Here is a 26,830-nt window from a genome sequence, read left to right as displayed (position 1 = left end):
TCTGACCCAACATTAGAAATTCAGATTAATTTATTTGGGCCATGACATGCCCTTTGCTTCCTGTGCTGTTTATGGAATTGCCCATTAGTATCTTGGCTTGAGGAAACCTATAACAATGGATGGTACTTATCGCACCTTAGGCTACTATTTGGTGCTGGAGGAAGCCATTGTCTATTTTTCTAATAAGCAGTGGTAATTACAGATCAGGCTATTTGCACAGTTCTTGCCCTGACCCAGAACTGTACACCTTTTGGAAGTCTCCATTGCTGGAATGGACTCTGGGCTGTGATCCTTTTCTTATTTCTCTAGGAGTGCTATCTGGTTATTTCACAGAGCGGCCCTCTTCTGGAGTGCCCCACCAGCGCTCCTGGCTCCTCTTCTACATATGCCCCCATAGAAATTTGTATGCTATGGGGGCACAAATTGGGGCATGTTCCCAATCCGGGCTGTATATATAGACATACATTGCGTGGCTCAGCCTTGCTCCCCGCTCCACTCCCATGACCGTAATGCTTTGGCAATACTTCATTTTAATGCAAAGGTAAAAAATCCAAAAATGTTTAGCTTTAGAACTCACTAAGATGTCATATAAACATTTACATTTTAATGCATTTCAAAAGTAATTTTAAGTATTCCTAAGTAATATCCAGTGATGCTGCGATAACAATCCTTTTTCAGATACTCTGATACAAAATTCCTGATGTGCATAAATGCACGAAAACGTGTCTTCATGCGCTTAAAGTGTAATTAAAGATGAAGCTTCTTATTTCAGTTCACCTGTCCAATTTTATTGTAGCTTTGAGATTCCCCCTCTCTATTTATCCTGTTTACTGTTATCATTAAAAGTTAAAGTAAAAGAAAACCCCAAAACACTAATAGAGGGGAAATCTTCCAATTAGGACACTAGTTCTAGGAGAGCCTGGGATTCCCTCACTTTGGAGGGATTTTCTCTCACTTCCTTTTTTGACTATGATTTAGAAAGTGAAGGGAAATCTCTCCAATAGGACACAGATGGCAAAAAAAAAAAAAAAAACTCACGGGTTATAACCCTCCTTTACCCCTATCTAAAATGAAAAAAATTTGCCTTTAGTTACACTTTAAGCACTATGCGAGTGCATTCTGGACAATGAAATGAATGAATGCTAAAATGTTTGACACACCATAACACATCTAAAAGCCACTATGTATGTCTTTGTAATTTGGAAATATTTTTGTTTGTCTCTACAGTACAATATCCCCCATTAAGAGTTCCCTTGAGGCTTGAAAGGTCCTGATAAAGCGGGTTGTTCCACGAGATGTGTAGACCATTGACCTCACTATACCCCTAATTATGTTCATTGCATTGTATTGAATTGTAAAGCAGGAACGAAACCCATTGATTTAACAGTTTCAAAAACAGTTGCATTCCGGGCACATGTGGGGAATGTAACTGTCACATTTGCTTTTGCTCTCAACCAAACTGTCAAATGGCTGGTGTCATAGCTGATCATATGCACAGCATCATGGCAGTTGAAGATCCCACAGAGTCGAAGATTGCAGCTTCCTTGGCTAAAAAAAAAAAAGTTCCCCTTTAATATGCTTGATCTAGTTAAGCCTTTTGGATATATATATATATATATATATATATATATATATATATATATATATATATATATATATATATATATACACAGTATAAATTAATTATTGTAGTAAAACATTGTTGGGGTTTTAATACATGCTTTTGGCTGTTTCGTATATTCACAGGGGCATGCTTAAAAGTCCCTATTACAGTGAGGAACAGAGGTATTTGAACACCCTACGATTTTGCAAGTTCTCCCACTTAGAAATCATGGAAGGGTCTGAAATTCACATTGTATGTGCATTCCCACTCTGAGAGACAGAATTTAAAAAAAAATTCAGGAAATCACATTGTATGATTTTTAAAGAATTTATTTGTCTTGCACTGCTGAACATAAGTATTTGAACACCTAAGAAACAGCAAGAATTCTGGCTCTCAAAGACCTGTTACTGTGCCTTTAAAAGGTCCACCTCTACTCCACTCATTAATCTAACTTAGTAGCACCTGTCTGAGCTCGTTAAAGACACCTGTCCACCCCACAGTCAGTCAGACACCAACTACTACCATGGGCAAGACCAAAGAGCTGTCAAAAGACACCAGAGACAAAATTGTGGACCTCCACAAGGCTGGAAAGGGCTACGGGGCAATTTCCAAGCAGCTTGGTGAAATTAGATCAACTGTTGGAGCAATTGTTCGAAAATGGAAGAGGCTAAAGACGACTGTCAGTCTCCCTCTGACTGGGACTCCATGCTAGATTTCACCTCGTGGGGTATCACTGATGATAAGAAAGGTGAGGAATCAGCCCAGAACTACAAGGGAGGAGCTGGTCAATGACATGAAGAGAGCTGGAACCACAGTTACAAAGGTCACTGTCGGTAGAACACTACGCCGTCATGGTTTCAAATCATGCATTGCACGGAAGGTTCCCCTGCTCAAGTCATCACGTGTCCAGGCCCATCTGAAGTTTGCCAATGACCATCTGGATGATCCAGAGGAGGCATGGGAGAAAGTCATGTGGTCAGATGAGACCAAAGTAGAACTCGTCGTGTTTGGAGGAAAAATAAGGATCAGTTGCATCCCAAGAACACCATCCCTACTGTGAAGCATGGGGGTGGTAACATCATGCTTTCAGGGTGCTTTTCTGTGAAGGGGACAGGGCGACTGCACGGTATTAAGGAGAGGATGAATGGGGCCATTTATTGTGAGATTTTGAGCAACAACCACCTTCCCTCAGTCAGAGCATTGAAGATGGGTCGTGGCTGGGTCTTCCAACATGACAACGACCCAAAGCACACAGCCAGGATAACCAAGGAGTGGCTCCATAAGAAGCATATCAAGGTTCTGGAGTGGCCTAGCCAGTCTCCAGACCTAAATCCAATAGAACATCTTTGGAAGGAGCTGAAACTCTGTGTTGCTCAGCGACAGCCCCGAAACCTGACAGATCTAGAGGAGATTTGTGTGGAGGAGTGGGCCAAAATCCCTGTTGCAGTGCGTGCAAACCTGGTCAAGAACTACAGGAAACGTTTGACCTCTGTAATTGCAAACAAAGGCTTCTGTACCAAATATTAACACTGATTTTCTCAGGTGTTCAAATACTTATGTTCAGCAGTGCAAGACAAATAAATTCTTTAAAAATCATACAATGTGATTTCCTGAATTTTTTTTTTAATCCTGTCTCTCAGAGTGGGAATGCACCTACAATGTGAATTTCAGACCCCTCCATGATTTCTAAGTGGGAGAACTTGCAAAATCGCAGGGTGTTCAAATACTTCTGTTCCTCACTGAACATATGTGTGCATATTTAGTTGATTAAGTTCAACCATTGTATGACAAGTTAACGCTGTCGCACTTTAGTATACAGCACCAATATATTGATAGACCAAAGTATGGGCTGCCCAGTAAAGACCAGATTTGTCATATAAGTACAGGCCATTCCAGTTTCTTGATTAGAATAACCAAGCTTATTCTGTTTTGTTTTTTTGTTTTTTTTCAGAAAAAATCCAGTTCACTTTCAGGAGTTCAGTCATCCTGGAGACAGTGATTACCGTGACGTTGATGGTGGTAGTCAGGATGATGACGACAGGCCGGAGTGTCCCTATGGTACTGATTGTTACAGGTAAGAATAACGTTTCCAGCACATTTTGATATAATGTGATAGAATAATACATCATTACTTGCTCCACTTTTTTCAGTATCTGGCAATAGGCCTGATTGCAGTCTGTGAATCTTCATCTTCTATCCAGATGTAAGGCGGTATTGTGTAATAATTGGATATTGTTCTTGAATATGTAATGCTAGTACCATTTTATGTCCTATGTAGTGCCTTGTTATGGAAACAAAGGCAGTCATGTAATCCATGTTTTCCTATAACAGTGCCTCCTTTATTCTAATTGCAACTAAACATCCCTTGCAGAGAATAATTTTTTTGACCTGGAGATAAATTACAGAACAGGCTACACTGTGAAGAAATTACTAAATGTGCTTTAACAATTCCATGTGGTACATTGCAGCTTTAGTTGTTAAGTTCTGGTAAAAGGAAAATGTAATGGTTTGGGGTCAGTTTTCCCAGAGGACTAGGCAATGGCTAAAGAGACAGCATAGGAGACCCTGCCTGCTTTGAGGCATGCCTTATCTAACTGAAATCTCTGCCCGAGCCAAGGGATGAGGAACTTCTTCTATTAATTTACTTGTTTGTATACAGTGGGGCAAAAAAGTATTTAGTCAGCCACCAATTGTGCAAGTTCTCCCACTTAAAAAATGAGAGAGGCCTGTAATTGGCATCATAGGTAGACCTCAACTAACTAAAAAAACAGACAATCACATTGGCTGATTTGGAAAGAATTTATTTGCAAATTATGGTGGAAAATAAGTATTTGGTCAATATCAAAAGTTCATCTCAATACTTTGTTATATATCCTTTGTTGGCAATGACAGAGGTCAAACGTTTCCTGTAAGTCTTCACAAGGTTGGCACACACTGTTGCTGGTATGTTGGCCCATTCCTCCATGCAGATCTCCTCTAGAGCAGTGATGTTTTGGGGCTGTCGCTGGGCAACACGGACTTTCAACTCCCTCCAAAGGTTTTCTATGGGGTTGAGATCTGGAGACTGACTAGGCCACTCCAGGACCTTGAAATGCTTTTTTACGAAGCCACTCCTTCGTTGCCCGGGTGGTATGTTTGGGATCATTGTCATGTTGGAGGACCCAGCCATGTTTCATCTTCAATGCCCTTGCTGATGGAAGGAGGTTTGCACTCAAAATCTCACGATGGCCCCATTCATTCTGTCCTGTACATGGATCAGTTGTCCCGGTCCCTTTGCGGAGAAACAGCCCCAAAGCATGATGTTGCCACCCCCATGCTTCACAGTAGGTATGGTGTTCTTTGGATGCAACTCAGCATTCTCTCTCCTCCAAACACGACGAGTTGTTTTTCTACCAAACAGTTCTATTTTGGTTTCATCTGACCATATGACATTCTCCCAATCCTCTTCTGGATCATCCAAATACTCTCTAGCAAAATTCAGAAGGGCCCGGACATTTACTGGCTTAAGCAGTGGGACACGTCTGGCAGTGCAGGATCTGAGTCCCTGGCGGCGTAGTGTGTTACTGATGGTAGCCTTTGTTACGTTGGTCCCAGCTCTCTGCAGGTCATTCACTAGGTCCCCCCGTGTGGTCCTGGGATTTTTGCTCACCGTTCTTGTGATCATTTTGTCCCCACGGGGTGAGATCTTGCGTGGAGCCCCAGATCGAGGGAGATTATCAGTGGACTTGTATGTCTTCCATTTTCTAATTATTGCTCCCACAGTTGATTTGTTCACACCAAGCTGCTTGCCTATTGCAGATTCAGTCTTCCCAGCCTGGTGCAGGTCTACAATTTTGTTTCTGGTGTCCTTCGACAGTTCTTTGGTCTTCACCATAGTGGAGTTTGGAGTGTGACTGTTTGAGGTTGTGAACAGGTGCCTTTTATACTGATAACAAGTTCAAACAGGTGCCATTGATACAGGTAATGAGTGCAGGACGGAGGAGCCTCTTAAAGAAGAAGGTACAGGTCTGTGAGAGCCATAAATCTTGCTTGTTTGAAGGTGACCAAATACTTATTTTCCACCATAATTTGCAAATAAATTCTTTCCAAATCAGCCAATGTGATTGTCTGGATTTTTTTTTCTCAGTTTGTCTCTCATAGTTTAGGTCTAGCTATGATGCCAAGTACAGGCCTCTCTCATCTTTTTAAGTGGGAAAACTTGCACAATTGGTGGCTGACTAAATACTTTTTTGCCCCACTGTATTTCACCTAAACGTTTTTTTTTTTTTTTTTTTACAAAAGGTTTAATGGAATAGAGGAAAGTGTGGAAAAACAACCTAAAGCTAACCTATGGTGGCACACGTGTGGGCTTGATCCTGAGCCGGGCTGTGTGCACCTATTTAACCCACATACACAGTGTGGCCTGGCCCCACCCCTGCTCCCACCTCACTGGATTTGCTTGATAGGCCTTGGGTAATGTTACTGCCTCCATGTTCAGTGAGGAGAGCGAGCAATGTCGCTACTATGGGCACAGTGTAGGATCAAAATTGGACTCAGGTAACTATTTGGGGGGGGATCCCTTTTATTTTCAGATGATTATCCTACCTACACTTCTCACTTATCATACTGTATCTGTGGAGGAGCAACATTGTTATTCTAGAACAGGAATTGTTCTAGGACTATAGAATCATTTCCTTAACATAAGGGGGAAGTTTTTTGTAGTTCATAAAGAAGAAATGGGCAGGGCTAATAACAATGCTTGAATTAAAAGAGAAGTATGGCTTTTTTTTAAAATCATACTTACCTAGGTGGATGCAGCATTGATCCCCCGCCGGCTCTAAGGCTAAGAACTGAACAATCAAACACCACTGATCTCTCAGTTCTCCCAGCTGTCAGTCACTGCTGTCTGCTTTGCCCCTCAAGCGCTTACTGGAGCGCTGGGCTGTGGAGGGAGCGGGAGCGGCTGGATTATGCTCTCAGCTGCTCGCTGTGAGGCAGAGCCAGGTCCAGGCCCAGACTCCTGGGTGGATCCTAACCATATGGTTGTAATCTTACTCCAGCTTGGACTGGCTCTGTGACATCAGCCGTCAGCGGGTTTTAACCCGCTCTCAGCTGGAAACGGGTCACAGAAGTGCTGAACGAACTGCACTCCTGTGATCCACAAAAGCACAGCCAAACAACCTTTAAGAGTGCAGAGTGCACAGGACAACACTGAATTTTTGGCAGGATCGATAGAATCAATAAAACTAAGGAACAATCAGGGCAGCCTGAAAATTGGCATTTTCTAGGGTAAATCATCAGTGGCACCAGCACTGTATGTTTGTTTTTGTTTTGAGAAATGCCTATCTAAATCTAAATTTTGTATAAAAAGGAATTTATATCATTTTGAGTTTTTCTTGTAGCCCATATAAAGGCATTAAACTCATCAATGGAAAGGTACATAAACACAATTAAAACAACAATAAATTAAGCTAAATATAGGCAGCATATCTGGTTAAACAAAAATGGTTGCAGTCTTAAAGCTGAACTCCAGGCAGGTAAAGAAGATACATATTAATGTAGCTCTGTATTCATTAGTAAATCGTTAAATGTATATTTTGAGCTAGTGTAGGTCCTGAGTTTGACTTGGTGTCATCCTCTTCAATCCCATGTATAGCAGCACCCAAGCTGAGGGACGGGCAGGACTGGCAGCCAACCACTTGATGTATTTCATGTGTATATTTACAGTAGCTGTATGCCCGGAGTTCGGATTTTAAAGTGCATTTGCAGCAATGAAGTATTTTTCCTGGATAAGCTATTATTTCATACACAAGACTGTGCCTGTTTTTAGGTTTAACTAATCTCCTTCTGACTATACTGGCCAGAGGTCAGGATGATTTCCCATACAAACTTGCTTCATTTTAGCCCATGGGAGATTCATGTGAAGTTCAAGGTTACATGTTTTGTTGAACACATGTCCAACACTGCTTTCTATCCAGCTTTCCTAATAAATCAACATGAAACTTTTCCCCTGTACCTCTGGAAGCTGTTGGTGTTAAGGTCACCCCACATTTGAACACAAGTAAAACGTTTTGGTGCTAATGTTCAGACTGACACTGGTTATGTCTTAACAGTTTGCTACACTTAGTTTCTGAATAAAACTGAACCACAGGAATAACAACTTTCATTTAAATAAACCCCTTATAGCCTCAAAGGATAAACATTTACTTTGTAAACAGCCAATTTCTTTGCAAACCCAGATATTACCTTGTAAATGTAGCAGTGGCATCATCACTGTGCTGCACATACTGTAGCATGTGCATAGAACAAAGCTGCTGGAGGCAAACAGCAGGCACTTACCTTTACAGGCTGCCTACTGAAAACTACAGGAGGGGCAGAGACAAGACCAGTCACCTTATACAAGGAAAGGGAGCAGCAGTGACCAGTGTTGTTGTGCTCTGCCAGCTGCAAGTCTTGTAGAATGATTTGCAATTCCTCAGAAGAGCGACATACATGTTTGGAACCTTGGTGAGTAAAACGGACAGAAAATGGAAAGCCCCACTGGTATGAAATATGGTGGTGTTGGAGGATTTGAAGCTTCGGCTTCATGGCTCACCTCTTAGTGGAATTTAGCTATGATATCTCTAGGTGGGCCTTCTGGCTTTTGATGCGTTAGTGCTTTATGGACTCTGTCCTTTTCCAAATGCTTCACAGGTATGGTGGGCAGTAATTCCTGAAATAGGGCCAACATGGTTGCTTGGAGGTCCAAAATTGACCCTGGGATACCTCACATGCGTAAATTAGAGCATCTGGTCCTATTTTCATAGTCCTCTAGTCTGGTTTGCATTGTGAGATTTTCCTCCCTGAGATTTTCAAATTCTGCCATGTAGTCTTGCGTTTGGGTTTTTATCTCATCCACCCTGGTTTCAAGCTAAGCCATGCAATGTCCTAGTTCTCTGATTTCCCAGGTGAGGCTGTCTTTAATGTGGTCTGATGTTTGTTTTAAGGCTCTGTGGAGCATATCCTCAATATGCTTGAGTAGGACCAGGGACACAGCATCCACTGAGGCCTGTTCTCCTTCTGAATCACCCTGGGAACCCAGGGGGGACATGGTCTTTTTACCTGTGCACTCTGTAGAAGCTGGCAGAGTACACAGGTGTGCAGGGTCATTATATACTCAGGTCTGAGTTTAGCTCCTCAGAGATCCTAGTTTGGAGACTGCTCCCAGTGTAGGAAATGGAAGGCGTCTTCAAGGGGTCAGAGGGCCCAAACAGAAGCCAAGAGGCAGAGGTCTAATTTCTGGGAGTCAGATTGGCTCCTGTTGGTGTGTCAGGAGAACCCCAATCCATTGGTCAGAGGTGGGCCACGCAGAAGGGTGCTGTGCCTAAAAGCTAGAGAGCTAAGTATCCAGGAGAGCTGGTCAACACAATCTGAGAGACTGGTAAGCGGTACAGCATGGTACTGCAGTTGAGGCTGAGTGAGCTTATGAGCTTTTTCCAATGTTTGTAATCTGCTGAAGCTTGAGAAGATCCCCTGTGTGGGAAACTTGTGTTGGACTGTTGACTTGCTTTCTGCCCATTTTAATAAGTGGGCTACTAGGCCCTTAAAATAGTTCCTGTCTACCGTGGGCTCACTGTATAAACGCATCTACCACAAGCGTTAACTACCCCATGTCACAAAACACACACATATATATATATATATATATATATATATATATATATATATATAATTTGTAGCTCTTTTTTATTCTATTGGATTGAATTCCTGTCAGGTAACATGAGCAACTACTGAAGTTGGCTAAAAAGTATGCTGCTGAGCAAATGAGCTCGAAATCAAAACACAGACTACACTGACCATAATTAATTTTTCTTAGCAAAAATGCTACGGAGAACAATTCCATACGTGCTACTAATAATTGCTGCAAATTTGCTCGTGGGATGCTACAAATTTGCTGGTGAGCTGGACCTAGAAGTTGATCTAACCCCTAAATTAACATTTAAAATCCTTAACCCTTAAAGCTTAGGCTCACATTGACCTAAAAACTTTAGGTGGCACTTAATATTAAAATGTAACCTTAACGTGGAGTTCCACTCAAAAGCTCCGCTTATTTAACTCCTCCCCCCCCCCTCCACTGCCATATTTTGCACCTTTTGGGGAGGAGGGGGGAGCGGGTACCTGGTTTTGACAGGTACCCACTCCCACTTCCGGCTCAGTTCGTCACGGTGAAGTGACCTGGAAGTTTGGCCCCCTCCTTGCTCCCGCAGTCACCTGGGAACTTTCACAGGTCCCAGGCGACTGCGGGACCAATCAGGAGGCGTGGCGTGACTCACGCATGCGCAGTGGGCACCAGGCTGTGAAGCCGCAAGCTGTCACAGCCTGGTGCCCACAGTAGATGCCAGCACCATGGAGGACAGAAGGAGAGAAGGGACTGCGTGGGTGAGTACATCGCTGGACCTCAGGACAGGTAAGTGTGTGTTTATTAAAAGTCAGCAGCTGCAGTTTTTGTAGCTGCTGACTTTCAATAAACACAAAAACGGCTGGAACTCCACTTTAACCCTAAAACGTTTAGTATCAGATAAACCCCTAAGACCCAATCTGAACCCGTGAAAAATGGAATGTAGAATGAAACTATGATCCTCTACTTAACAAAAATGTGCTGCAGCTCTTGATTTTAAGTGCATTGGCTCTTACAGTTGCTACTGTAATGTAGGCTAGGCCTGTTGGTACTACAGTTGGATGAAACAATTTTGCTGGGGATTTTATTAGCATTGTCACTGCTGATTTACAAACCTGTAGCTTATCCCATTAGCCACTGGCTACACATAGTGGTCGATTGATTAAAGGTAACTAGGCTGTGCACTGCAAGTGCGGTTGCTCTAGATCTGAGGAGAACATTCAAGGAAAATAAAAAAACTGCATTTTTGCTTGCACATGATTGGATGGAAGAAATCAGCAAAGCCTCACCTCATTTCAGAGCTTTCCCTTGGATATAAAGCAACTGCACTTGTAGTGCAATGTATATTTACCTTTAGTAAGTCAACCCCATAGTCCTGCCCAGGGCTTTTTTTCTCAGAGGAAAGGTGGTGGAACTCCCCCACCCAAACCTGGCCACGCCCCCATCAAACCCTAGGACCACCCCTTTAGAGAACAGGAATGCAAGTAAAATTTGGGAGGGGCTTCCGATGACATCATTTCCCGTACATACCATATAAGGGAAATGATGTCATCGGACCCCCGGCTGCCTCTTGCATGATCTGCATGAAACACATGCATAGATATAAAATGACTAATGTACTGACACCAGAAACACATGCATAGATATAAAATGACTAATGTACTGACACCAGAAACACATGCATAGATATAAAATGAATACCGTACTGACACCAGAAACACACGCATAGATATAAAATCAGTACCGTACTGACACCAGAAACACATGCATAGATATAAAATGACTAATGTACTGACACCAGAAACACATGCATAGATATAAAATCAGTACCGTACTGACACCAGAAACACACGCATAGATATAAAATCAGTACCGTACTGACACCAGAAACACATGCATAGATATAAAATCAGTACCGTACTGACACCAGAAACACACGCATAGATATAAAATCAGTACCGTACTGACACCAGGAACACATGCATAGATATAAAATCATGGCAGGCCGTTTGTAAACGTCCAGCATAGATATAAAATCAGTCTAGCATGCATGTGTACCCTGTCTGGTAGATGTGCCTGCTCCTACAGGCTCCCCTAGGGTTGCCACCTTTTCCTCCAAAAAATACCGTCCATCACTGAATTTATCTTTCCTGTTCCTCATGCACAGGAGGGGCGCTCTCGATCGGCGCCGCTGAGCGCTGAGCAATTGCGTTCTGAAATAGTTTAGGTGGGCTCAGGTGGGTGAGGATAGTTTAGGTGGGCTCAGATAGTTTAGGTGGGCACAGGTGGTTGGGATAGTTTAGGTGGGCACAGGCTGGGGAGAGAGTAAAAATTTAGAGCAATACATGATACTGCAGTCAGTGACAGGGAGCCGAGCGCAGCTTACCTACTCCAAGCTGTACGGCCCCTGCGTCCACGCTGTCACTGCCGTTGATGTCGCCGCGCCGCCCCCGATGTTTACACGCCGGCGGGGGGGGGCGGTGAAGCGTGCATAGTGTCCTCGCCCATCGTCCGCGCCCCCGATGTTTACACGCTGGCGGTAGAGGGGGGGGGGGTGAAGCGTGCATGTCCCCGCTCACCGGCTGTGAGCAGCGGCAGTGACAGGTGCCGGGCACGCGCAAGCATGACATAAACAAGCCGCGTCCGGCACCTGTCACTTTCGCTGCTCTGCATAGCTTGTCAGCTCTGCAGAGGCAGTCGGTGAGCGGGGACAAGAAGAAAAAGGTGGCGGAACGCAGTACCGCCGCGTTCCGGCAGAAAGAAAGCCCTGGTCCTGCCCACTTCTTTGACAGCACTGCCTCTGTTCCTGAAAGCCTTCCACTTTTGAGGCTTGCGTATCACATACTAATTGGATTCAGTAATTGTTTAGACTGTGATGCAGAAGCTGCTAGTTGTACTTAACTCCTGAACCTAATCCATAAAACCAAACATATCAGGCCATTTTACACTAGTTGGTGCCAAAAGTTTCTGGTCCATGACCAGAAACATGCAGTGCTGTGGTCAGGGTTGCTGTTACAAACCACACGGCCTCATACAGCCAACCTGACAGGCCCCCCCTACTATACTTCAGTTATGAATGAACACAGCGAGTGATCAGTACTGATCATTCATTGTGTTCATTCAGGAAAGGAAGGGTATAGTAAATGTGACATTTACTGGAACCTTCCCCCACTCTCCATCCAGAAGGATCTTATTGTCCTAGTGCCTGCAGCTGCAGGTGGGAAGGAAAGGAGGGTAGCCAGCAGCACTGTGGGGGGCCTGGGCAGCAGGGGGAGACATATGGCGCACAAGGAGGGTGATGCGGGGCAATTAGCGGAACCCATCCCCTGTATGGCTCTCTCTGCAGCAGCTGAAAGTCAAAAGGAGGGAGAGGAGAAGTCAGCTTTTAGTTGCTGCAGAAAGAGTCATACAAGAGATTGGTTCCAGTAATCACCCCTCCACTGCTCTGATCACCCTCCCTGCCTACATCTGATTCACCCAGCTGCCCGGCCCCTTCTGCTGGCCTGGGCCCCCTACAGGAGGACTGGAGGTATCCCTTATCCACGGCCCTGGGTGTGGTTCCCAACTTATTCTGATCCTACAGAGGATTTTCAAGAGAATGTCAGAGACGACCAACATAGAACAAGTAACCATCAGAAAGTGATCAAAAAAAAAAAATACCAACACTATTATTTAATTACAAATCTACATTTGAAAGTATTAACACTTTGTTCGGCTTTATTATTGGCACACACACTTAAATGCACCGGAGCTCACCACATAATAAACTCAAAAATAACTGAGACATTGTTATGTAACCAGGATTAATGACCAGTTGTAGCTTAAAAATGTTAGAAACCAGATAAGAGTTAGACCCATCCCAGTGGTCTACAACACTTCTTGATCCTGCTATTGGGTGTTTCAGTTATGATCCCACCTCAAATGTAAACTCCCTCTTTATCTAAGCTCTTAGCACCTGCTCATACACCAGTCATAAAATTATGACATCTGGCAGGTAAAGTGAAAAAAATTAATTTTCTTGTGATGGCACCTGAAGGTGGGTGGGCAGCAAGTGAACATTGAGCAAACTTGACAAGGGAAAAATTGTAATTGCTAGATGATTGGATTGGAGGGTCCTGGACCAGTTTTGGAAGGTCCTGATTACTGCAGCTCTTGTGGGATGTTCCCAATCTGCAGTGGTCAGGACCTTCCAAAAGTGGTTCAAGGAAGGAAAAGCGGTGAAAAAAGTGACAAGGTTATGGGCAGCCAAGGCTCATGGATGCACATTGCCTGTCCCGATCCAACAGAATAGCTACAGTAACTAAGACTGTTAAAAACGTTCATGCTGGTTCCAATATAAAGGCTACGTAACTGCCGACCGGTCAGGGTGCCCATGCTGAACCATGTCCACAGCCGGAAGTGCCTACAATGGGCACATGAACATCAGAACTGGACCATGGAGCAATGGAAGAAGATGGACTGGTCTAATGAATTCAAAAATGGTTTGAGGAACACAATGAGTTTGAAGTGTTGACCTGGCCTCCAATTTCTCCAGATCTCAATCCGATCAAGCATTTGTGGGATGTGCTGGAAAAAAACTATTTCCATCCATGGAGGCCCCACCTCAGAACCTACAGAACTCAAAGGATCTGCTGCTAATGGCTTGGTGACAGACACCACAGCATACATTCAGAGGTTTGGTGGAGTCCATGCCTCAATGCGTTATTGTGGATGGTCATATTGTTATGGCTGACCGGTGTATATCACATGACCAGTATGAATGGGAATGTAGATTTCATTAAAGTGGTTCTAAAGCCTGAAGTTCTTATTTTATCTTAATGCATTCTATGCCAAGCTGTGCTGTCTGTGTCAATAGATGCAGACAGATCGGCTCGGGAGCAAGCCTGCATGTGTGCTCCCATAGAAAGTGTCTTTGTATGGGGACAGTCAGCGGGGAGGAGGAGCCAAGCATGTTGGTGGGGGAACCGAGAAGAGGAGGTGCAGAAGCGGGCTGCTCTGTACAAAACCATTGCACAGAGCAGGTAAGCATGACATGTTTATTTTTTTTTTTAAATAACGCTTTACAGTCACTTTAATGCCTTTTTGGGCAACGTGTTGAATTTAGTTTTTTTTGTTGTTTACTACTGACCTTAGGCTTGGACAGAAGGGCTTAGATAACAGGACTCACTTCCTGTCGTTACGCTTATTGTTAAGGTGGTACTGATTTTTTTGTCAGTTGTTAATTATTTTCACAGGTTGTAGAAAACCTGACCTGATTTATATTGACACATACTATTTTATCTGCCTAATGATCTTTTCTAGCTTTCCAGCACTATAGCTTCTCTTTTAGAAGCAATTTCACTTGTTGCTTGTTTGCTTACGACAGTACATTTTCTTTCATATAATTTCTATATTCATTATCACTTAGCCATTTCAGTTCAGTTTGTTCCTATTAACAAGATAGCTGTACACTCTATAGTAAAAGATGAAAATCCATCCTGTAATCATGAAGAACCACAAGTTCACTCTCTGGTCTTTGATTCTGTAACTGTAGAACATGACACATTGACAGAGTTCTATTGAATTGATAGATGGAGAGATCTGAGAATTTCAATTTAGATCTTTTTACAGGAAGCAAGGAAATGTAAAGGTATAATAGTAGCCCTAATTTTTTTTTTATACTGCCCACATGCACATTAAGTCCACATAATTATACAGTCATGGCCGAAATTGTTGGCACCCTTGATATTTCTCCAGGAAATCATGTATTTCTCACGAAACGTATTGCATTAACACATGTTTTGCTATACACATGTTTATTCCCTTTGTGTGTATTGGGACAAAACAAAAAAAGGGAGGAAAGAAAGCAAATTCGACATAATGTCACACAAACCTCCAAAAATGGGCTGGACAAAAGTATTGGCACCCTTTCACAACTGCGGATAAATAAGAATGTTACAAGCATGTGATGCTCCTGTAAACTCACCTGGGGCAAGTAACAGGTGTGGGCAATATAGAAATCACACCTGAAAGCAGATAAAAAGGAGAGACGTTCACTTAACCTTTGCATTGTGTGTCTGTCTGTGCCACACTAAGCATGGACAACAGAAAGAGGAGACGAGAACTGTCTGAGGACCTGAGAACCAAAATTGTGGCAAAATATCAACAATCTCAAGGTTACAAGTCCATCTCCAGAGAACTAGATTTGCCTTTGTCCACAGTGCGCAACATTATCAAGAAGTTTGCAACCCATGGCACTGTAGCTAATCTCCCTGGTCGTGGACGGATGAGGAAAATTGATGAAAGATTGCAACGCAGAATAGTCCGGATGGTGGATAAGCAGCCCCAAACATGTTCCAAAGACATTCAAGCTGTCCTGCAGGCTCAGGGAGCATCAGTGTCAGCGCGAACTATCCGTCGACATTTAAATGAAATGAAACGCTATGGCAGGAGACCCAGGAGGACCCCACTGCTGACACAGAGACATAAAAAAGCAAGACTACAGTTTGCCAAAATGTACTTGAGTAAGCCAAAAGCCTTCTGGGAAAACGTCTTGTGGACAGATGAGACCAAGATAGAGCTTTTCGGTAAAGCACATCATTCTACTGTTTACCGAAAACGGAATGAGGCCTACAAAGAACAAAACACAGTACCTACGGTAAAATATGGTGGAGGTTCAATGATGTTTTGGGGTTGTTTTGCTGCCTCTGGCACTGGGTGCCTTGACTGTGTGCAAGGCATCATGAAATCTGAGGATTACCAAAGGATTTTGGGTCGCACTGTAGGGCCCAGTGTCAGAAAGCTGGGTTTGCGTCCAAGATCCTGGGTCTTCCAGCAGGACAATGACCCCAAACATACGTCAAAAAGCACTCAGAAATGGATGGCAAAGAAGCGCTGGAGAGTTCTGAAGTGGCCAGCAATGAGCCCAGATCTAAATCCCATTGAACACCTGTGGAGAGATCTTAAAATTGCTGTTGGGAAAAGGTGTCCTTCCAATAAGAGAGACCTGGAGCTGTTTGCAAAGGAAGAGTGGTCCAAAATTCCGGGTGAGAGGTGTCAGAAGCTTATTGATGGTTATAGGAAGCGACTGATTTCAGTTATGTTTTCCAAAGGGTGTGCAACCAAATATTAAGTTAAGGGTGCCAATACTTTTGTCCAGCCCATTTTTGGGGTTTTGTGTGACATTATGTCATATTTGCTTTTCTGCCTCTGTTTTATATTTGTTCCAATACATACAAAGGGAATAAACATGTGTATAGCAAAACATGTGTTAATGCAATACCTTTTTTGTGTGAAATACTTGATTTTCAGGAAAAATATCAAGGGTGCCAACAATTTCGGCCATGACTGTATATTTTGGTTTTTTTTTAGATTTTTAGTTTTTTTAATATATTTTTTACAAGATGCAATGTCTGGCTGTGTTGTTTGATTTGATCCAAATAACAAATTTTTTTACTATTCAAAATGCATATTTAATCATTTTTTGCATGCATCATTAAAGTAATAGTAAAGCCGAAACATTTTTTTTTTCCTTAATGCATTCCTTGCATTGAGGTAAAAAATATTTAGGTTAAAGTATTGCCCTCTTAACCTTCCTTATACTTACCTAAGCCCAATCTCGATCCAGAACTGTGTAGAGATCAGTGGCTCTCTCCTCGTCTCCTTACTCTCAGAGGCTTTGCTAAGAGCAGAGGTTCCTGCTGCTGTCAGTCAAATCATCTGTTGAGGGTGTGGCCGAGCCTCTCTCACTGTGTCGATGGACACAGGCAGCGGGGCTCAGGATCAAACACGCAAACACACCAAGAAGAGGAGGAGCCAGGAGCGCTGGCAGGGGACCCGAGACGAGGAGGTTTGGGGCAGGTTTGTGCAATTCTATTGCACAGAACAGATCTATGTAAACCTGTTTGTTATTTAAAAAAATAAAATATTAAACTTTGCATCACTTTAAAATGAAAAAAGAACAATTGTTCAACCTGCCACAAACACACATGCAGACAGAAAAATTGTAATCCAGATGCTGTATAACTTCATCCTGTACCCAGCATGTCTATAACTATCTTTCCTTGCTTCATGAAACCTTCAGTGACTTCAGTCAAGAATCCTTGCTACACTGCTGCTTGAGCTGGTGTCTAAATTGCTGCCATCTGCATTGTCTTTTTCTCAGTACTAGCTTTGGAGGCTTACCGTGCTGGATTGGATATGCAGGGCTAGCCTAGAATGGGATTGGGCACTGGGCTCTGCATTGTGGGGCTTTCTTTTTTTTTATAATTCTTTATTCAGAAAGACAATGTGCAAATACAGGTAGTACCATCACATAATAAACAAAGAGGAAGAACCACGTACATTTGTAAACAGTTATACATGCCATAAAGCATTTACAGTTCAGAGTTCCTGAGATCAGCAATAATAGGTCATATCGAACTATTGTAAGGCCACTCATACATTGTATGTTGAACGATGGGCCTGCAATACACAGTCTAACACAATCTTTTAGAATTGAAAACCCAGAATCTGTCCATCATGGGACCAGAAACAAAAACTAAAATAATAGAAAAGGGGGGGTTATGGGGGGGAAAGGGGAGACAAGAGAGAGAGGATGGAGTGGGGGCCCATGGAGAGTACCTGAGGTAGTGCGGAGAGGCAGAACGGCACAAGGCCCCCGCTCCTTCTACTCCCCCCAGCACCAACCATATGGTTCGGCCACAGATCTACCGAAGGTTACTTCGAAGAGAACTCAATCCCTCCTGGAGGAGGTGGGTGCTTCATCCAGATATTGCGTTGAGCCACATCTCCCGAAAAACGTCTTCCCTGTTGTTAAGGGAGGCATTCAACTTTGCAAACCAGTGGTCCATGGTTGGGGGGGAGGTTTGCGTCCACAGGTCCAAAATGCATGTCCGTGCCGCATTCAGAAGATGTACTGTCAGGGAGCGTCTATAGCGACGTAGTGAGATCAAAAAGGTAGGCCAAGGGGTCTGTTCCCAAGTCAACCGAGGTCAGCTGTAAGACTAAGTTCCGCACCTCCGTCCAGAACTGAGTCAGCAGACAACATTGCCAGAAGATTTGCAGCAAAGTACCTTCTTCCTTCTGGCACTGCCAACACAAACTGGTGACTGAGGGGTAAAACTAGTTCAATAATACTGGGACCCTATACCACCTAGACAGAAGTGTGTATCCCTGCTCTTGGAAACAATTAGCTATTGAGGATTTGTGAGCTAATTGAATGATCCAGTTTACTTGTGATTCCCAAAAGGACATTGGCAGGTCAGCTTCCCACTTGCGCATTTAGGAAGGGACAAAAGTCTCCCCCGGTATGATCAACATTTTATACAGTACTGACAGAAGATTAGGAGTATACTCCTCTGTGGCACACAGCTGTTCAAAGGTGGTCTGGTATACTTGTGCAAGTCTGGAATCGATTGTAAGAAGTGGCGCAACTGGTAAGCCAGCGGGGGTTGTACCAAAGTGTCTGAAAGGGCGTCCAATTCCGCTGAGTCGTGAAGTGCCTACATTGAGTAAAGCCCGCCTCCCCCAAGCGACGCAGTTACTTACTTTCAACTCGGGGAGAAGTGGGATTGAAGAGTACAGGGGTAAGGGGGGAGGGAGAAGGGGACAATCCCTTCAGTTGAACAGTCTGGTAAATAACCTTAATCTTGGCTTCCACTGTCGGATGACTCTTAAGAGAATGATAATATTTCACTTGTATCCAGAGGGGGCCGCAAAAGATACCTGCGCTGACTGTTGTTCAATTTGAGCCCACATCTTATGTCTAGAAGACGTGCACCATGTCAACACCCTGGAGAGATGCATGGCTTTATAATCAAGTGATAAATCTTGCAGCCCAACCCCCCCTCAACTTGGGGAGAGCAGAGAGAATTTCATCCAAGCCACTTTACCCCCCAGATAAAATCCAAATGCATAGTCCGTAGTGTGAAGGGCTTTCTAAACGTGGGTGAACTGTGTTAGTTAGCCATGGGGTGCTTTCCACGTCCAGAACCTTGGCACAGCCCCAGGTGTGCCCCTGTCTCTGAAGACCCACTTAGTGAGTAAAGCTCGTTGAGCTGATGCACCAGGAGCTACCTCACTGTTTGCTGTAATGGGTGCCTTTGTTATATTTCCCTCCACCATCTGTTTTACTGTGATGAGGGTAAAGGCTGCGGGACCAACCACTGATATTATATACTGGGTAGAGTGCCACACACAAGCAATCCATGCTCTGCACTCTCTTTCCTGTCATTCAGCTTGAAGGAAGCCACATTCTTGCTTCTGAAGCACCACGTGGATCTCCGGTCTGTAGTCTGTTCACACTGCTTGCCTACAATGACCTGGTCCCCTTCAGACACCTGAAACCCTCATCAACACTAGTTGACAGGGTTTGTAAGTACCTTAGGCCTTGCCTCACGTTGATCCATGTTCAATTAGCATCCTTGTTTCTATGTGTTTTTGCTAAGACATACAGAAAACAGTCTTGTAGCCATGGGTGACTTAAGCCCACACTCCTCTGGTTGTTTTGGGGGTGTTTTTTTTTAGGTATTCCCAGAGGGTGCCTGGACAGCCTATTGTTTTAGGGCCATCATATCTACAAGGACTTCCATATGAACTTCCTAGCTTTTGGTGTTCTCCAGTGCCATCCCCTGCACAGTCTATCTTTGAAATGATTGTATTTGAGACACGACAGTCTCCTGCTATTGGCTCAGATTTATTGGAGAGTGTTTCAAACCTTGTTAATGAAGTGCATATTACCCTGCATCTATGCAGTTGGCCTGCTGTTCCAGGCCATAGGCCTTTTAGAGCTCCTGCAGTTGCAAAGACCTTCCCACTACACCTGCTTTTGAGTGGAATTGTAGACTGGAAACCCTATAGCATTATGGGACCCACCTAAGAATGTGTCACAACTTTTACTCTTTGAATGGTAATTTGTAAATTGGTGGTCTGTTCCCACCATGTATACACCAATGCCTCGCCTTAACAAGAATACCACTAATTCCATTGACAGGCAGTTAGAATCCCTACTTAAATCCCAGTTTGAATTGACTTGTCTGTCCCTTGTCCTGTGTTGAGGGTAACTCTAACCTGAAAAACTGTCAGAATGAGTAGATTCTCTCAAGAGGGACCCCTCTACCGCTGCGATAGGTCACTGTTTTATAGGATGGTTTGAGCAAATGTCTGAAGTTTTGTGCTTTAGCTTTGATGGCTTATTGCAAGCATTTAAACTTGTGCCTTGCATGGGATTGATTGCCAGTACCGATGCATAGAGTACTCTGGCTGTTTGGCTGGGATGCTAATTCTGTATTCAAGGAGTATTTGATTTGGTTAACCTTTAGGGGATATTTTTTCTGTAGATCTGCTGCTAACACTGTGATCAGCAGTGTCATAGGTGGCCAGATTGTTCTCCTGCCGCTCAAGACATGAGGTGCTCAGATGGGTCGGTGGAATCCTACTCTTTATTAACTTTGACAGTAAGCCTTGTAGGCCCTTAGACTCTATTTCCAATTCAGCCCATAAGGCTATAAACCAAATGTCAGCTAATCCCTTTGAAAATTCCTACTGTGTGATGGTGCACCCCCAATTCTACAAGTAGGGGCTGTTTGTACATCCTGATGGGTCCTTGGGTACATTACCTTTCTGGCATTTGGGTGCGCAGGACATTTCCTAAGGCCTGCAGGCTAGCTTTTTGTGTCTGGCACCACCTTTAGTTGCCTCTCACTGCCCCTTCTGTGCAGCTGCACAAAGCAATGCCTTACTGGGTTCCCCGCATCCTGGGACCCCTTTTTCCTGTCAAAGTTGATACCCCATCCAGACTCCTTCTCCCTTCTTCAGGAGGATGCCCTAATCTTGGGTACTGTTGAATCCCCCATGGTACCTTGTACTCCACACCATCCATCCTCTCCAGTACGGCTTCCTGACCTAGAAGATTGACTGGAACCACTTCCTGTTGTTTCCTAACCTAACAGGGACTTGACCTCTCATTGTCTTTTGTGGGTACCTGCTACTACTCAGAATTCTGGAAATTGTCCACCCTAGTGCTCTTTCCTGACAACCCTATTGTGGGATGTTTAGTGGAACCTCTCTTAAGAGGATCATCTTTTTATACCCTGTTATATTTTAGGGGACATTCAGCAATGATTCTATTTGACTCAAGAATAGTTTTCAGTGCAATACCACCTTATTGTTTAATGCTAACTATTCTGAAAGATTAACTAAACAAAAGAATTTACTCACCTTCACCGAGTATGTTGGCACCCACAGCTGCCACTACAACGCAGTGTCATTTTTGAAAAATGCTGCCTCTATTGCCTTTTTTTTTTTTTTTTTGCCTTTTTTTTTTGAGTTTTGTAATCCCTGTTACCTTACTGCTTCTCTCATCAACCTATTGCTATCTAAGCCTTTAAGTCTATCAGGATCATAGTTAATATTTAAAGCTCAACTCCAGGATTTACTGAACTTCTCCAAATGTATTGTCCACCCACAGCTGCCACCAATACCTTAGTGTTATTTCTGAAAAATGTTTCCTCCATCCTTGTATATCATGTTTTGTAATCCTTGTGATGTAATAGCTCTTCTCCCAAACCACTTGAAATGCAAGGCGCCTGGAAGGCAGCTCTGTTGTGCTGCTGATGCCATACCTAAAACTACTTATCCCATGATCTCATGATTCCCAATCCCACAGGAGAGTTCCACTTTAACTGTGTTATATTATAAGTAAATAACCTTGCACTTGTTGTTCAGTTGAATCCTGTCTGATCCTAGCACCACTCAAACCACAATGACACTGTCTGGAGGATCCCTTGAACCCACTTGCCTTTAATTTTATTTTATGCCTGTGTACGAGTTTTTGCTTCCTATAACCAATCAAGCTCCATAAAAGGAGTTCTGCTTTGTACCCTATAGACCAGGGGTCTCCAAACTTTCTAAGCAAAGGGCCAGTTTCTTGTCCTTCAGACTTTAGAGGGGCCGGATATTGGTGTCAGTGGGAGAAAATGTACTCCATAATTGGTGTCGGTAGGAAGAGTATTGCCCCATCATTGGTGTCAGTAGGAGAAATAGTGTCTCGTATCATTAGAGGAACAGTGCCACATCAGCTTGCCATCAGTCATTAATAGTTTGTGACCATGTATTACATCTTTTTTTTGATACTTTATGTGGTGAAAGTATTCAAAAGAAAGAAACTAGCTTTTTTTAAAAAATGCTTTCCTTGAAATGTATAAGATTTAATTTGCAGCGAAAGAAAAATCTGGGTAAAGTGTTAATAAACCCACAACCGCAAAATCAGTCTGTGTATGCAGTAAAGCATGCTTGATATATTCACTATGGAAGCTAAGGGGTTAATCCTCTGCATTATGTATAAAAAGGCTGTTTTATCCTGTCTTCTCTGATCCTCCCCTTCTTCTACTCTTCCCAATCCATCTGCTGATAGAAGAGAACTGTAAGAGTCCCTCTGCACATGCTCAGTTTAGTGTGTATTGCTAGAGAGTTTTTCTTTGTTTTTTTTTTCGGGGGGGGGGGGGTGCATGTGATCAGCACAGGGCCAGTCAACACTGTCCAGACAGAGGGTCAGAGGTTATGCATTCTCAAAGGACAGTCAGAGAAGAATGAAAACTCCTCCTACAAGTTTAACCAGTGCTCAGCTGGACACTGATAGAAGTCACAAGGTTGCTATATACTGCTGATGAGAAAAGATATTTAGCAGTTTATATTTCCTAAAATAACTGCATTCCCATGAAGTGTGTATTGTGGAAGACCAGATATAGTCATGGGTTTAGTAACACTTTAAATGGTTTTCAGATCATTGGCAGCTTTGCCATTACAGTACAGGATTTGTCTTGTATGTCCTCTTGTGGATTCATAATTTAGAAGGTAATCAACTAAAACCCCTAGTGTGAGTTCATGGAAGAGCTACTTGTAGTTTTAAAGGGCAGAACAGATTTTGATTTGAAGTAGAAATAAATGGTGTTATTAAAACCAAAAATTATACAGCACATGTATTTAGAAGTAAACTCACCCTTGTTCTAATTAGACAACTAAACACCCAAACATTAAAGTCAAACTTTAGACAGGGCACCTCTCCCCTACATTGAGTTTTCCTCTGGAACCCTCTGCCCCCACCACCTTTCAACTGTTTTTTTTTTAAAATAACAATATATTTTTCTCTTTGTCTTTGGTTCAGTCACATGACTTCACAAGTCCTCTCTTCCTGGCTTTGGGCAAGTCCTCTATGTTGCAGAGCACAGAGTTGTGCATTTGCGGCATTACTTTATGTTGTTCTTTGCAGCATTCTCTTGCGAGTCAAGCTTGATGACACTCCCCAAGGAGACCAGGAGGGTCATTCATCCCAGAAGAGGTCCAATGCTGGATTGCAGAATGGTGAAAGAGATGGAGTTGGCCTTTTGATGACTCCTGCCTTAGAGTGGCACCTGGCCATAATAACAAATTTAGTCATGTGGCTATAGAGATTACCTTGGAAATGGAACCAGGTGGCTGGCGTTATACTAGAATACCTGCCACCTATATCCCAAAAATATTAGACTATACAAGGATAAATGGCCCTAGGGATATTCCAGGAGAATATGAGTATAAAATATAGCAATTTTTTATTGACCATAGTCTCTAAAAGTCCATGAAAAACAGCAAACTAGATATTAGTATAAAGACAAATACATCCGCAAAAAATAGACTTCGCATGAAGCTTGCCTCATAGAGGGGGAACAAAATAGTATGAAATCTCCCTTCCCCTTACAGCACATAGAGGATTGAGATGAAGCCACGCAACACATTTTGAGGTTAAATTATTTTTTGTCTTTTCTCCAGGGGTGTATACAAGGTCTTAGATAGCAGAAGTACCAAAATACTAAGTCAGCAAAACATATTGAATGCATCCAAGTGCATCCACCGAGATGGGGCACATCCTCAGAGGTTACACCAACTCATCCAATAGTGTATGAAGCCAAAGGCACATGGCGATAGTGTTGACAGGTCCAGCAGTCACATGCATTTCAAAGTTTAATTTAAATTTTCATTGGAGTGCACCTTTAAAGCTGAAGTTTTCAATATCAATGCCAAAATTTCACGATTTCTGCTAGGGTATGCAAACTTTTGAGCACAACTGTAGGTGAAGCCACAACTCTGAAGGGTTTAACCCTTCCACTCTCTAATTCATATTCACTCTAACTAAAACACAAAATGCTTTAATGTATTTAAAAAAAAAACAACTTTTTAAGCTCATTACTTGAACCTTCTCCCCCACCTCTATTTGAGTAACTCCCCAAATACATATTTGGTCTTCAGGGGCTGCTCTGTACCAATCAAACAAGGTACTGAACTGTCAGAGTCCAGGTAGTCATGAGCAGTCCATGAAATACTTACATATTGAATGTGATACACTGATATAGGTGTTACCCCAACAATTTCCATGAAGGTGTTTGCCAATGATGGTGCTGATGATGAAGATAGCACTGCTCCAAACTTCTAGGGCAGTGTCTGTGTAAATGGAGATACAGTATGTCCTAGAGAGGATAACTACAGTGCTTTGAAAAAGTATTCCTATCCCTTGATATTTTCCACATTTTGTCATGTTACAACCAAAAATGTAAATGTATTTTATTGGGATTTTATGTGATAGACCAACACAAAGTGGTACATGATTGTGAAGTGGAAGGAAAATGATAAATAGTTTTTAATTTTTTTTACAAATATCTGAAAAGTGTGCCGTTCATTTGTATTCAGTCCCCTTTGCTCTGATATAACTAACTAAAATCTAGTGGAACCAATTGCCTTCAGAAGTCACCTAATTAGTAAATAGAGTTCACCTGTGTGTAATTTAATCTCAGTATAAATACAGCTGTTCTGTGAAGCCCTCAGAGGTTTGTTAAAGAACATTAGTGAACAAACAGCATCACGAAGGCCAAGGGACACACCAGACAGGTCAGGGATAAAGTTTTGGAGAAGTTTAACCACTTGCCTACCGGGCAAATACACTCCCTTCCTTACCAGGCCAATTTTCAGCTTTCAGTGCTGTCACACTTTGAATGACAATTGCGCAGTCATGCAACATTGTACCCATATGAAATTTTTATAATTTTTTTTCTCACAAGTAGAGCTTTCTTTTGGTGGTGTTTACTTGCCGTTGGGTGTTTTACTTTTTGCGCTATAAACAAAAAAATTGCAAAAACATTTGAAAAAAAAAGTTTCTTTGTTTCTATTATAAAATTTTGCATACAGCTAATTTTCCTCCTTCACTGATGTGCGTTGACTAGGCAGCACTGATGGGCACTGGCAGGCAGCACTGAAGGGCACTGATAGGCGGCACTGATAGGCAGCACTAGTGAGGTGGCACGGATAGGGGGCACTGATAGGCGGCACTGATGATGGGTACTGACTGGCGGCACTGCTGGGAACAGGCGTGTGGCACTAGTGGGTGGCACTGCTGGGCACAGATCATCAGTGCCCTGATGATCGGTGCCGATCTCTGCTCTGACAACTGCTGGTTCTCAGCAGTACTTTCCTCACGCTCTGACAGCATGAGGAAAGTGCAGCCGAGAACCGTCAATTGCATTTCCCTGTAATCAGTGTGTCATTGGACACAGTTGATCACATGGTAAAAGGCCGCTGTGATTGGCCTTTTACCACATCATGTGATCTGCTGTGTCCATAGGACACAGCGATCACGGAGATCACCGGGTGCGCAGGAGAGTGTGTTCTGGGAGGACCTCATATGGCGCCCTCCCAGAACTGGCTGGCCGCAGTGTAGCCGTCATTCGGCTATCTGCAGTCGGCAACTAGTTAAAGCAGGGTTAGGTTATAAAAAGTGTCCCAAGCTGTGAACATCTCATGCAGCACTGTTCAATCCATCGTCCGAAAATGGAAAGAGTATGGCACAACTGCAAACCTATCAAGACATGGCTGTCCACCTATACTGACAGGCCGGGCAAGGAGAGCATTATTCAGAGAAGCAGCCAAGAGCCCCATGATAGCTCTGGAGGAGCTGCAGAGATCCACAGCTCAGGTGGGAGAATCTGCCCACAGGACAACTATTAGTCGAGCTCTCCACAAATCTGGCCTTTTTGGAAGAGTGGCAAAAAGAAAGACATCGTTGAAGTAAAGCCATAAAAACTCCCGTTGCAGTTTGCGAGAAGCCATTTGGAGGACACAGCAAACATGTGGAAGAAGTTGTTCTGTTCAGATGAGACCAAAATGGAACTTTTTGGTCGAAAAGCAAAATGCTATGTATGGCAGAAAATTAACACTGCACATCACCCTGAACACACCATCCCCACCGTGAAACATGGTGGTAGCAGCATCATGTTGTGGGGATGCTTTTCTTCAGCAGGGACAGGGAAGCTGGTCAAAGTTAATGGGAAAATGGATGGAGCCAAATACAGGGAAATCTTAGAAGAAAACCTATTAGAGCCTGCAAAAGACTTGAGACTGGTACGGAGGTTCACCTTCCAGCAGGACAACAATCCTAAACATACAGCCAAAACTACAATGAAATGGTTTAGATCAAAGCATATTTATGTGTTAGAATGACCCGGTCAAAGTCCAGACCTAAATCCTGTTGAGAATCTGTGGCAAGAAAATTGCTGTTCACAGACGCTCTCCATCTAATCTGACAGAGC

General features: G+C 43.2%; 1 protein-coding gene across 2 annotated transcripts in view; it reads left to right on the top strand.

Annotated features, from left to right (window-relative positions):
- APLF (aprataxin and PNKP like factor) overlaps nt 1–26,830 on the top strand; it is a 314,793-nt gene that overhangs the window by 227,656 nt on the left and 60,307 nt on the right. For both annotated transcript variants that reach the window (XM_089688811.1, XM_089688261.1), the window contains exon 8: nt 3,555–3,677. In XM_089688811.1, the coding sequence (XP_089544937.1) occupies nt 3,555–3,677 (123 nt within the window). The remainder of the gene's footprint in view (nt 1–3,554; nt 3,678–26,830) is intronic.

Source organism: Staurois parvus, unplaced genomic scaffold (assembly GCF_062004578.1).
Source record: "Staurois parvus isolate SC_StPar_1 unplaced genomic scaffold, SC_StPar_1.0 ptg000001l, whole genome shotgun sequence".
Taxonomy (NCBI): Eukaryota; Metazoa; Chordata; class Amphibia; order Anura; family Ranidae; genus Staurois; species Staurois parvus.
Note: the sequence above shows the minus strand (reverse complement) of the source record. Positions and strands in the feature narration are given on the sequence as shown.